Source organism: Fukomys damarensis, unplaced genomic scaffold (assembly GCF_012274545.1).
Source record: "Fukomys damarensis isolate Sample0158 unplaced genomic scaffold, DMR_v1.0_HiC HiC_scaffold_32, whole genome shotgun sequence".
NCBI classification, from domain to species: domain Eukaryota; kingdom Metazoa; phylum Chordata; class Mammalia; order Rodentia; family Bathyergidae; genus Fukomys; species Fukomys damarensis.
This window is the reverse complement of record NW_022900944.1, coordinates 22,895,802-22,908,569: the sequence shown is the minus strand read 5'-3', so window position 1 is coordinate 22,908,569 and position 12,768 is coordinate 22,895,802. Positions and strand designations below refer to the sequence as shown.

Here is a 12,768-nt window from a genome sequence, read left to right as displayed (position 1 = left end):
TTTTTTTTTTTTTTGTGTGTGTGTACCAGGGATTGAACTTGGGTCCTTGCGCTTGCAAGGCAGGCCACTGAACCGCTGAGCTAAATCCCTGGCCCAGTCCATATACACTTAAAAATATAAGAAACATCTAAAAATTCTACGTTGTACATTATTTCACTAAACAGGATTTACAGATACATTTTCAGATGTATTTAGTTTTCTGTAGGTATTTGGAATTGTATGTATATAACCACTGAAGGATGTAGGTCCTTGGGAGGATGGTAGTAGAAGTCTATAAAGTAAAAATTGTTCTTGAAAGAACAGATTATCACCCTGATCTTACACCTTTTAGTTTACTTGAGAGTCAACTCTGATAATCCAAAAGTAAAAAATTCCTTATGAACCCTTAGAAAATAGGAAAGGTGAGAAAAGTGTCAATATCAGTGCTAGGATTTGGCACATTTTCTGAGAATGTAGCACCTTGGCATAGCTTACTGTGCCAGGGCAGAGTTAATACTAGTTATTAGAACTATTGCTATTAGTAATAGAACTAGTAACACTAATACTAGAGATATTGTTAGCTCAAGTGGTGACCCATCCACATTCTCACAAGAGTACTAGCAGCTAATTTGGTGACTGGTCACTTTTTAGAAGAAGTACAAATCAGGGCCAGTGAGGACTTCACATAGACTGTAGAGAGGTAATGGGAGAGGTAGCCTCCCTAATCCATCCTTATCAGTACTGCAGTGATTTTGCTTCTCTTGGATTTTAAGATCTTTTAGACCTGTAAGAAGAGAAAAGGCATACAGAAGCTTCAGTTTGGGTTCTGCTTAACATGCTTAACACAGCCCAAAGAGTTTCAGGTAAGAGTTTGGTGAACTTCTTGCTGCTACAAGAAGTCATTGTGGTTTATAGGGGCTTCTTGTTTTTAGGACAAAAAGGGCTTGGGAGAAATTTGGCAGTTTTTCTTGGGTAGTTATAGCTTGCCTTAAGAATGAAGAGATCTAATAATATTAGTATATGATCATCATATGGTTAACTTCTAGACAAGTAGTTAGGGTCACTTTAGATACCACACAGAATGACACCTCAGTATATATGTAAATGAGGTAGAGAAGGGCATGGTAGCAACCTTTAAGCCAATGATCCTACAGCAAAGCCCCATGCAATATTTCAAACTTCACAAGACTGCCATTTCCTGAAAAGCTCTTCTGAAAACAGCAAACTTACTTTTCTTTTCTAACTGCTTTCAATAAATTCTGGATAGCCTTAGATTCTGGATTCAGACATCTCTTCTCCCTGTTTTTTTTCATTGTGGCACTGGAAATAAATTGAAGTAAAAATATTTAAAATAGCATTGGGCCAACAAAATAGATGGAATACATAGTTAGACATTTAAGTTTTACTTTATTTAAAATTAGACATTTAAGTTTTACTTTATATATTTTCTTTTGCTTTACATTAGTTTTTATGTCATCACAAACCCTTCAACTAACTGATCTTTTATGATTTTCATCACATATTTAATAATTTATTATAACCAGGGAATTTATCATTAGATGAGATTTTACTTACATGATCTCAACATGTGGACAAGATTGACTTGCAGGAATAATTTCAAGTTTCTCTAAGAACCTTGGATTAACAGACTGAGAGCTCTCTATGCAGGTGCAGCGTACAATTCTGGAAAGAGGTATTCCTGAAGGAAAGGAAACAGGGAAAGTTAAGACAATTTCATTTTAGGCATTAGATGTGGATTAGGTAGTATTTAGTAGAACCATTAGCCTCATATTGTCACATAATCACTTAATCTGAGGAAGAATGTATCTTCTTATAACACAGGTCTGAGTGATTAAATATTCGATTTGTGGAAGAGAGGAATTACTACTTGTGTTCAATTAAGTTAATTTAGGTAAGAAAGTATCTGTGTCTTAGCCTCTTTTATTTCTTCACATTTCCCCCCATTTTTCCTTGTTTCTCTCTTCCTTCCCTCATCTTTCTCTCTTACTTTTATTCTACTTGTTTTTCTCACTTCATTTGTATTAGCAGAAGGAATCTCTGATCATTTACCTGTTTATAGACACACAGTGAAACCTGCATATATAATATCAGTATTTTTAGAATTTATATCCAGTCCTGATTTCTGATTTTATAAGTTAAATATACCTTGATGTTCCTTACCTTGAATCCCACTCAGAGTCAGGAAGATAAGGCAGAAAATAAGAATGATATGGTTCATGATGCTGAGATTGGAGGTTCCCCTATGGTAGACTCAGAATTTGTCTCAGCAGTTGAGTGTCTTAGAAAACCTAGGGGTGGTATGCAGCATTTATATGTAAAAGTACTTTCCCTCCCTATCTTGGATTGGATAATGTGACCATCAGCTCAGCAAAACCTGCTGGCTACTCTTTGGGGAAGTCCCATGTTGCAAAATCAAATGCATTATTTATATTTATGTGGCTTCCAAGTTACAGAATTTCCCTCTGCTCCCTTTTTTTCAATGAGAGTGAGTTGAGTTTCACTTTCTAAAATGTGAACTGTTTCTTGAAAATCAGAACTTTACTACATGCATAACAATTTTTAAATGGAACTATAATTCTTATCTTTTACTTCCTGTAATATATTAAGTTAATCTTTGTCAAACTCCTAACAGTTTTAAAATAGTGCATCCTAATGTGTTTTGTATCCATCTTACTTGCAGCAGTAAAGCATAATTAGAAATATATTATTTACTATAGATTGCAGTTGTGCTATACTTTGTCATTCCTTCCCAAATAATAACCCTATGAAGAAAGTAGTAGTTATTATCATTCATAGATCTATGAGGCTTGATGGTTGTATTAGGTTGCCATTCATTTATCATAGCTATGAACCATTTTCTTAGTATTTGTTTTAGGCTTTTGTGATTGCTTTCACAGGTTATAGCTTTCTATATAACTTTTTGAGAAAAAGCACTATTTATTTGGATACCTGATTTCTGATGCATTAAACAGGTTTCATGTCTTGCAGTGAATCCCTAAATGAAAATGACAAAGATGACATCTAAAGTGATGTGAGGAGCCATACTATAATTATTGTGAAAAACAAGGGTATTTTTAATAAAATAAATGTAAAAGGAGGTGTAAAATTAAAAGGAATAGAAACAGAGCTTGACAGAACAATTTGAGACAGGAAGGAAACAGGTTGATGTAATATAGGGTTCAGCTCCAGAAGATAGTCTGATGCAAAGCAAAGGAAAACAGTTTGTCATTGGTTGAGATAGTGACAAAGTTAACTGAAATCACACAGTTTAAACTGGGTGAAAAAAATGAAACAAAACTGTTTCTTAGCACTCAGTAGTACTTGGCTGATTGTTATAGGAGATGGCATCAGTAGAAAGTATGTGATATCCTTTGTAGTGGGACAAGGATTGGACCTGACAGTTGAAATTTAATAGTATCCAAGGAAGATAGTATTGTATGATCATTGATTATGTTCTTTGCAAGTGAGTGATATCAAGAAATCTAAAATGAGATACTGTTCCAAATGCAGGCTTAACCCTGCAATATGATTATGAGGCAGTTGATATTTCAAACCTAGGAAAATTTAAACTAACGGGTTCCTGGAACCAGAAAAAAAAAACTTTTAAATAAAAAATAAATAATGGAAGTCTGTCATTTGTAGCAACATGAGTGGAACTGAAGATCATTATAATAAGTGAACCAAGCCAGACAGACAAATATCACATATTCTCTCACTCATTTGTGAAAACTGTTAAGCCAGCCTTGAAGAAGAATGAATTGGAATATTGGTCAATTGAAACTGAGAAAGGTAAGATGTAGCAGAAAGAATTTCAGTAGGGAGCTGGGGATTTAGCTCAGTGGTTCGGTGGCCTGCCTTGCAAGCACAAGGACCCAAGTTCGATCCCTGGTACAAAAAAAAAAAAAAAAAAAAAAAAAAAAAAAAAAAAAAATTCAGTAGGGGCCCTAGAATCACAGAGTGAAGGAGTTATTCCTGGCTCTTATTTAACACAGTAGAGTAACTACTAGGTAAAGTAATACATGATATATTTCAAAATTACTTGAAAGGAGTACAAAATTCCTAAACATAAAAGTAATTTATGGTTGAAGATATGGAAATACCTGTTACCCTGATTAGATTAATAAACATTATATACACAGATTGAATTGCCATAATATATCCTATAAAGATGTGTAATGTTTTTAAAAAGGAACTAAACACCTAGAAAAAGTTTAAAGTGGCCCTATCTTATGCTGAATTTCTTACTCAAATGAAAAATGCCACTGGGTGTGTGTAATCCAAGCAATCTGGGAGGATTGCAGGCTCAAGCTTAGTTGGGGCAATTTAGTCACTTAAGAGAAACCCTATCACAAAATTTTTTAAAAATTTTAAAGGGGTGGGGATGTAGTTCATTGCAAAAGACTCTTAAATTCAATCTGCAGTACCAACCCGCACCTATAAAAATACTGTAGCAGCATTTAGCTCAGTGGCACTGCACCTGCCTCACAAGCGCAAGGTCCTGAATTTGATCCCTGGAACCCCCCCAAAATACTGTAAACATGCATGTAAAAAATATATGCACAATGCATTACCAGTAGATAAGTAGTCAGAGGTGCTTATTCATTCATAGTATTTTTAAGAAGTGATTTTCTTGCCTAAAACAGACCATATTGAGTTGGATTCTGTATTAGATTATAGTAAGCGTTATATACAGATCCTGGACATTTTGTGACTGAGAGATATTTGTTCCTTATTGTATTCTGAAATTTATATCCTAATCTTGTTAAAATACAAGTGAATTTTATTGCAAAATTTTAAATATGTCAAATAAATTTTAGATACCATGCAGCAATTTGTTATTTCTGCAACCAAATAACTCTCAAGTCTTATCACTATGCTGAATTTTTTTCTTTTAGTAGAAATATAAATGCCTTCCCCATTTTTCTGCTATTTCTTACTGTTGTTCCTTGTGGACTCATTATAAAATGTTTTTGTCTCTAGCAATTTTGCCTTAAAATCTATTTTGTTAGTGTAGCCAGTTTGGCTTTCTTTTGTTTATTGTTGACATGATACATATCTTTTTCTTGGTTCTTTCAATGTCAATCTATTTGTGCCTTTGCATCTAAAGTATATCTTTTATATGGTGTATAATTGAGTGATACATTTTTAAAATTCATTCTGCCCATGTCTTTTAATTGCAGTGTTTAATGCATTTATACTTAATGTAATTAATAATATAGTAGGTCTTTACATCTGTCATTTCACTATTTGTTTTTGTGTCATTTCTTTTGTTTCTGTGTACCATTGTTACTTTCTTTTGTATAAAATACATAACCTAGTACACTATTTTAATTTCCTTCTTTTCAGAATGGCTTTGTGAAGAGATAATGTAGGTACTACATGATTAACACATTAATGTATCAAATTCAGTGGTTTTTAAGTTTCAAAGCATTGTATAACCATTACCCAATCAATTTTAGAATATTTTCATCACCACAGAAAGAAATTCCTCAGTTATCACTTGCCGATCTCATACTCTTCTCAACCTTCCTATCCTTCTCAGCTTGGCAACAGTGGATACACGGCCTCTATAAGTTTGCCTGTTATAAAAATTTCATGTGAATTGAATTCTTTTCACCCTACTTTACATATGACCTAGTCACTTGTCCAATTTTTTTCACCTTGGATTGGTTTTGCCTATTCTAGAACTTCATATAAATGGAATTACTTCAACAATGTATGCTTCTGTGTTTTATAGTTTCATCTATGTACAGTGGTTGCAGGAATCACTTTGTTCCCTTTAGACCATACTGGTTTGTTTCTTTGGTACTGGGGATTGAACTCGGAATCTTGCATTTGTGAGGCAGGCAGTGGAACCGAGTTAAATCCCTGGCTTGGTTTGTTTCTTGTTGGTGAATACTTTCAATGTTTTCGGATTTTAGTTATGTATAAGGCTGCTATGAAGATTTTTTGTATAAATATTTTTAAGGGCATATGCATTGATTTTTCTTGGATCCATGTTTAGCAGTAGAACAGAATTATATTTTAAATACATAAGTGATCGTATCACCCCTCTGTATAATTTTCCAGCAACTTCCACTATGTTTAGAATAAAATCTAAAATTTTAATTAACCCATTTTACTAGGTTCTCTGTGATTTGACTGCTTCCTATATGTCTAGCTTCATCTTACATTAAACCATTCATTGCAGTATAGTCACAGTGACAATTACATTAGTACTTTTCTTTATTTGGAATCCTTTCCTGTCTATTCTTTGCATAGGAGTTTCCTTATGGACATTTAGGTTTCAGCTAGATTGTATATTCTCTTCCTCCACAGTCTGAAGTATTCATGACCCTATTTTAATTCTCTATATGACATTTCTTACTATGAGATATTTGTTTGCTTTATTAATTTAAAATCTATTTCTCCACACTAGACTGTGAACCCCAGTAGGGAAGAGATTTTTTTTTCTTTTTCTTTTCTTTCTTTCTTTTTTTTTTTTTTTGGTACAGGGGATTGAACTTGGGCCCTTATGCTTGCAAGGCAGGCAGCAGAACCACTGAGCCAAACCTCTGGCCTGAGATTTTTTTTTCTTTTTCTTTTCTTTCTTTCTTTTTTTTTTTTTTTGGTACAGGGGATTGAACTTGGGCCCTTATGCTTGCAAGGCAGGCAGCAGAACCACTGAGCCAAACCTCTGGCCTGAGATTTTTTTTTCTTATTCACAGCTATATCCCCAGCAATGAGAATGTTACCTGGCATATTGGAAGAATCAATAAAAAATTGGACAGATGGATGGATGTTACAGAATTTAAGTAGTAGCATAGCCAGGTGTGATTGTGCCCAACTGTAATCCCAGCACTTTGGAGGCTGAGGCAGGAGAATTGCTGTGAGTGCAAGGCCAGCATGAATGACTTAATGAGACTGTTTCAACAAACAAAAAGTTAGAAGAAAGTAGCAGCATAAATAAGAATTGTACTTCTTCATAAAAGAATTTATGTTGGCTCATCAGATTTAAACATTTGGGCATAGGTATTATTTTCCTTAGTTTTAGGAACCAAGTTTTACTTAAGATTATAATTTCCATAGAAGTTATTACAGATATTTTCAGCTAGCTGTAGTTCAGAATCTTCATGCCACGGATGGGTATAAATACAGCACTACTTAACTACTTCTTGTTAGTATCTTAATTATGCATTGAATGAATAAGGGGGTAGAACTCTTGCTGTATATTATGTATCTGGCTATGGGGTGGTCTTGAAAGAATGAGAGAGAACTCGACTTGTTCTTATTGTTCTCTGTACTTTGTTTAGAGAACTAACTTAACAGGATCAGAGAACCTGGAAAGTTGGATTAGTAATCAGTACATTACCTATTGAGAATAAAATCAAGCCAAATAATTATTTTCCTCTTGTTTTGAATGGGGGGTGGGTCTGCTCAGGGGAGAAACTTCATAAATATCAATGTAGAAAATCAGGAAAAAGTCAAAATTATACATACAGACAATAATAAACTCACTATAATTTGTTTTACCCATAGCCAACCCTACCTGGGTTATTTGAATAAAAATCTAAATAACTTTTTAAGTTTTTATTCAGTTCTTGCAAGACTGTTGGTATATTCACTTTCCTGGTTTTCACTGATCTAAATCTAGTTTTGAAAGAAAATGAAAGGTAAGGAAATATCCCATTTTAGTTTCAGTTTCAATGGCCATTAATTTAAGTGTCTGATTATGACATAAGTCCCCAAAACAAAATGAAAGTGTGTCCTTACAGGCTTGTGAATACAGACACAGAAAAAAATGCTTTCTGAGAAGCTAATGTACTTAGAAGAAATTTCCTAAAAAGAGCAGGAGAACTTCACCAATTTCTGGAGACTGGAAATCCCCTCATCTGGTATAGGCTACTCTTTGGAAAGTATGGGAGTTTGGGCAAAGAGAAACTTCATAGTTTTAACTTTGGGCTCTCAAAGTATTCTCTTAGCTGGAGGTATTTGGTAATACTGGTTACATACTTTTGAATTACCCATGTGCCTCATCATTCACACCCATCCTGAGAGTGATTACTGACACTGGACACTCATAATCATCCTGCTTGAAAGGGCTGAGAATAGCTTCTGTTTGGATACATCTAGACCTTGCACTGTTTTTCCTTCTTCACATCTGAAGGTATGATGTCATGGATTGACAATCCAGGCATACAGTGTGTGGTTCTGTCACTTTTTGTATGAACCTGGACAAATTATTAGATCTATCGCTGCTTCAATTTTCTTATCTTCAAATGCATATCATAATAACCCATTATCTTTCAAATTATTCTGAACCTGATAGAGTTTTAAAGTTTTAGAACAAGTTTAATGACTTGTTTCACTGATCAGATATAGCTCAGTGGTGGCATGCCTGCCTGGCAAGTGCAAGGTATTAAGTTTGGTTCAAAAAAAAAAAAAAAAGAATTTCAGTAATATATCCATCTTTAAGTTTCAGCTTATCTCCTGAATGCAATGAATAATATGCTCTTTCTGGATAATGTGCTTATAACAGGGCAGATGTGTTTATTAGTCACAAACTGTAAGCCTGACTCATGGTAGAACTGAGAATTGGAGTCAGGAGGTAGCATTTGCTAACAGGAAAGGACTTATATTGGTAACCTGAATTTCCTATGATAAATAAAAGCATACAATGAATTTACAGAGCAAGACAAGTATGCCCACTTTGTCCTTTTTCAGTCCCTATCCTCAGTGATATAACAGAAACTGAAGCCATGGGAATTGGAAAGGAAGAAATAAAATCTTGCATGTAATAAAAGGATTTATTTTCACAGAACTACCTATTAACAAATTTTAGAAGCAGTAGCAGAGTTTTTGTTTTTGTTTTTTGCTTTTTGTTTTGGTACTAGGGATCAAACTCAGGACCTTGAGCTTGTGAGGCAGGCATTGACGGTTTATTAAGATGGATGGCTAGACTAGTGTATTTTATTTTCTGTGCTAGTAGCAAGTAATTTAAAATGTTATTGAAGAAGAAATGTATAATAGCAACAACACTAAAAACACAAAATACTTATGAATAAAACCAACAAAAGACAAGCAAGATTGTTTACACAAAATGTAGGTGAATTTTTCTGAAATGGTAACAAGTAAATTAATGTTGAGATTAAATACTACATAATTGTCCTTGTAATAAAGTTCAGCAAAACTAAAGTTATCACTAAAACTAAAGTTAACACTTTGTTTTGTGTGTGTGTTTAATGGTAAAACTGTTTTTCAAGAGCAAAGAGTAGCTGCACAACAATGTGAATGTCCTTAGTGAATTGAATAGTATTTAAAAATTGTTAAGGACTAGGGATTTATCTCAGTGGTGCCACACCTGCCTCGAAAGCATAAGGTCCTGAATTTGATCCCTGGTATGGCAAAAAATAAATAAATAAATGATGATGATGATGATGATGATGATGATGATGATGATGATAGTAAAAATTGTTAAAATAGAAAATTTTGTATGTATTTTATCATAATTTTAAAAAACAAAATTCAAAATAGTGTTGGAGTTGGAAGATACAAGGGAATGGGGACAGAGAAGAAATAGATGACTATATTTTAAGTTACTATTACTGTTGATGTTCTTGATTCGGGGGACGAGTTCATGTGTCTCCATAATATGACAAACGTAAAAGTGTGAGTGCATGGATCAGAGATGACAGTGTATGTATCATCAATGAAAATGAGCATCTAAATCTGTATACCCGAAGTCCATCACAAAAATAATCTAGTACAAAGTCCTTGTTTCAGGGAAATAGCAAGAGTAAGTTTCAGAAACCTGCTCCCTCCTTTGGAGAGGAACCATAAAAATGTGTCATAATTATGTCAGTATTTTCTGAGCCATATAATATATAAATATCAGGATCTTTCCAAGACTATTATATTAAATTGTATTAGTATTTTGGCTTAGTAAATTGAGTGGTTTAAGTCAGCAGGTCATTCAGATCTCTTTCTGGAATCAAGAGCTGGGGATTTAGTTCAGTGGCGCCACTCCTGCCTCATAAGCACAAGGTCCTAAATTTGATGCCCAGTACCAGAAAAACAAAACAAAACAAAAAACACCTTGTCTTTCAGAGAGTTGGAAATATTGTGGTTAATAAAATCAATTTAATAATAGTAGGAGATATAGGCAGAGAAGAGCAAGAGTTGGGAATTGATTTCCTTATGTCCCCTTCCCTTTTCTCCCCTATGTCCTCTCCCTCTCTACTGCCCTTCTTATTTTTCTTTTCTCCTTTTCTCTCCCTCTCTGCTTTCCTCTATTCCTCTGCAGGGCAGGAAGACTATGGATTTAAGATGTGTTGACAAATTTCAGTACAGAAGATCTCAAGATGTGCATGGTTCTTAACATAGAATGTGGCTTTTATATTAATGGTCTATAAAACTGCTTATATTAAAATTTTCTTTCTTAAAATCATACCATAAAACCAATGCTTACTGCATAATTTCTTTTGTGCTAGTATATGCTATTTTATCAAATTTAATCTTAAGAACCACTTTATGAGGTATAACTTTTTATAGTAAGCTAAAATGAGATTCTATAGCGAGATTTGCATCTAGGCAGTCTAATCCCAGATCTTCCTAAGCATACTGCTATTACTGCCTCTTGAGTTACTTTTGTCATTAGCCTCTATTGATAAATAAAATCTGTGACATCAAAAATCCTGCAGCAGATCAGGATACTTGGTCATCTTAAATTAGAAGCATCAACTATCCTTGAGGAAGTTTATCTTTTTCTCAGTTGTCTGTGTATATCAGACAGGGGACTTGGAAGGAAACAGAGTATTTGCATCTGTGATTTTGAAAAGAATTTAATGAAGGTTATACTCACAGTGGTGTATAAGCAGGATCAAAGGAGCTAACAAGGGAATGTTGAGACTATCTGGTAGAAAGCTACTATGTCTCATAAAGAGGCAAGATAAAGAAATGGTGTTACTGGAACCTAATGATAATCGCATTAGATATGAAAAGAAGCTATATTTTCTGAAATAAAAGAATTGCTAAAAAGTAATTTTTTTACATTTTTGCAAATCTAATGTATGACTTAATAAAAATTAGCTAGATCATCATATGCAGAGATATATCTGATTATAATTCTATAACACATATTTTCATTTTTCAGATGTAGAGATAACTAGTAGTTATCTAACCTTTTGGCTTGTCTGGGCAACACTGAGTGGACAAGAATTGTCTTGAGCCTCATATAAAATATGTAATATGGTTAATGTATGTATAACAAAATTTCCTTTTTTACATTTGTTACCATAACAGAAAGGATGATTGGCTGTGGACTTCAGGTTCAACATTCCATAAAGAGTGCTATATCTATGTGAAGGTTTTATTACTGTATATCCAGAGACACCAACTCTTGATAGCTTAGTGAGAAAAGGAATTTATTTGGTACAGTAGTTGAAGAATCTATAGGAAGATTAGAGAAACAGGCCTGGAAATAGCCAGGGACCTAAGGAAGCTGGGTGTCAGGAAGGAGTAGTCAAAAATCATGCTACCAAACAGGTGTTAGGAAGACAGCATTATAAGGTGGTGGTGGTGGTGGTGGTGGTGGTGGCGGTGGCGGCGATGGTGGTGGCAGTGGCAGTGGCTATGGCTGCAACTGCTGCTGTTGTTGCTGCTACTGCTGCTTAAATAATTTTCTTGCTGATAACATCTTTGTGGTGTTAGCTAGAGTTCAAAGTCTAGGGTAGTGTTACAGCTTGTGTCTAAATGTCCCCCCAATGCCTCATGTGGTCATAGATGGGGCTTTTTGGAGGTGGTTGAATCTAGGGCATTGATGCTGGGGTTAAGTGTATGGTGCTGGGATCAGGGGTGTGTGATTGCTAAATTAGTCTACTGATTGGCTTGGCATAGTTCTGGTTGTGGGCAATAGTGTGATCACTACCCAACCCAAGAGTATGTAGCCTAGATAGAATATAAGGGGCAGAAAGAGGGCTGCTGTTGTCCCTTACTGCTTCACTACTTCACTGCTTGCTGCTTTTTGCGTTGCTGCCCTCTGCCCCTCTGTGAACTATTTCTCTTTTGCAATGCCCCTCTGCCATGCCACCCTGCTTTGGACTGAAATCTCTATAAAGTCTGAGCTACAATAAACCTTTCCTCCTTTGAGTGTCAGGTATTTTGTCTTGGCAATGAAAAAGGTAACTAAGACAGGTAGAATCAGCTTGGCTGAGTCCTTGTTCTGGCTACTAGGATCTCCTCCTTTTGGCCATGGTTCATATAATAAGGGATTTGCTCCGAATAAGAAAGGTATTTGGAAGACAAGAGTCTTCCCCATCAAGTAAAAGGAATTAGCTGTTCTTCACAACTATTTGCTAAAATATATTTCTAAACAGTTTTGCACAATGACAAGTAGCTGTGAGCTTCTGAACTATAAGGTAAGATTGTTAAAGGTATCTTAGATATTCTAGGAAGCATATGATTGCTTCAGTTTTAAGAAGAATTGTGGCAGCTTACTAGGGAAAGACTTTTTTTCAAAGAAAGACAGTTACATATATTTCTAAATTTTACAGAATAAGCATAACTAATTTAAAGAGCATAATAAAAGATTATAGAAAATAGGGAGGTAGACCTTTTGCAGATGGGCAGACGTAGGGATGGATGGAGAAGAGTGTAAGGAGGGAAAGGGGAAGTAAAAAAAATTAAGATGTAGGGCCAGGGATTTAGCTCATTGTCACCTTACCTGCATTACAAGTGAAAGGTCCTGAGTGCTATCTCTAGTACCAAAAAAAAAAAAAAAAAAAAAAAAAA

At 34.7% G+C, this 12,768-nt stretch overlaps 2 protein-coding genes across 3 annotated transcripts in view; one reads left to right on the top strand and one right to left on the bottom strand.

Annotated features, from left to right (window-relative positions):
* The window catches only part of Art3 (ADP-ribosyltransferase 3), a 102,653-nt gene that overhangs the window by 3,513 nt on the left and 86,372 nt on the right, over positions 1-12,768 (top strand). The window lies entirely within an intron of this gene.
* Cxcl10 (C-X-C motif chemokine ligand 10) lies at positions 69-2,299 on the bottom strand. Its single transcript, XM_010619867.3, has 4 exons — positions 2,161-2,299; positions 1,555-1,678; positions 1,210-1,299; positions 69-763 (listed from the first exon to the last, which is right to left on the bottom strand). Exons 1-4 carry the CDS (start codon positions 2,216-2,218, stop codon positions 748-750), a joined length of 288 nt encoding a protein of 95 aa, XP_010618169.1. The 5' UTR covers positions 2,219-2,299; the 3' UTR covers positions 69-747.

Excerpts from the sequence above, each read along its gene's own strand:
- Cxcl10 (XM_010619867.3), bottom strand. The coding sequence starts at position 2,218 with ATGAACCATATCATTCTTATTTTCTGCCTTATCTTCCTGACTCTGAGT. Across the intron at positions 1,679-2,160 it reads GACTCTGAGTGGGATTCAAG|GAATACCTCTTTCCAGAATT; the intron begins GTAAGGAACATC and ends CCTTTCCTTCAG. Across the intron at positions 1,300-1,554 it reads TGTCCACATGTTGAGATCAT|TGCCACAATGAAAAAAAACA; the intron begins GTAAGTAAAATC and ends ATTTATTTCCAG.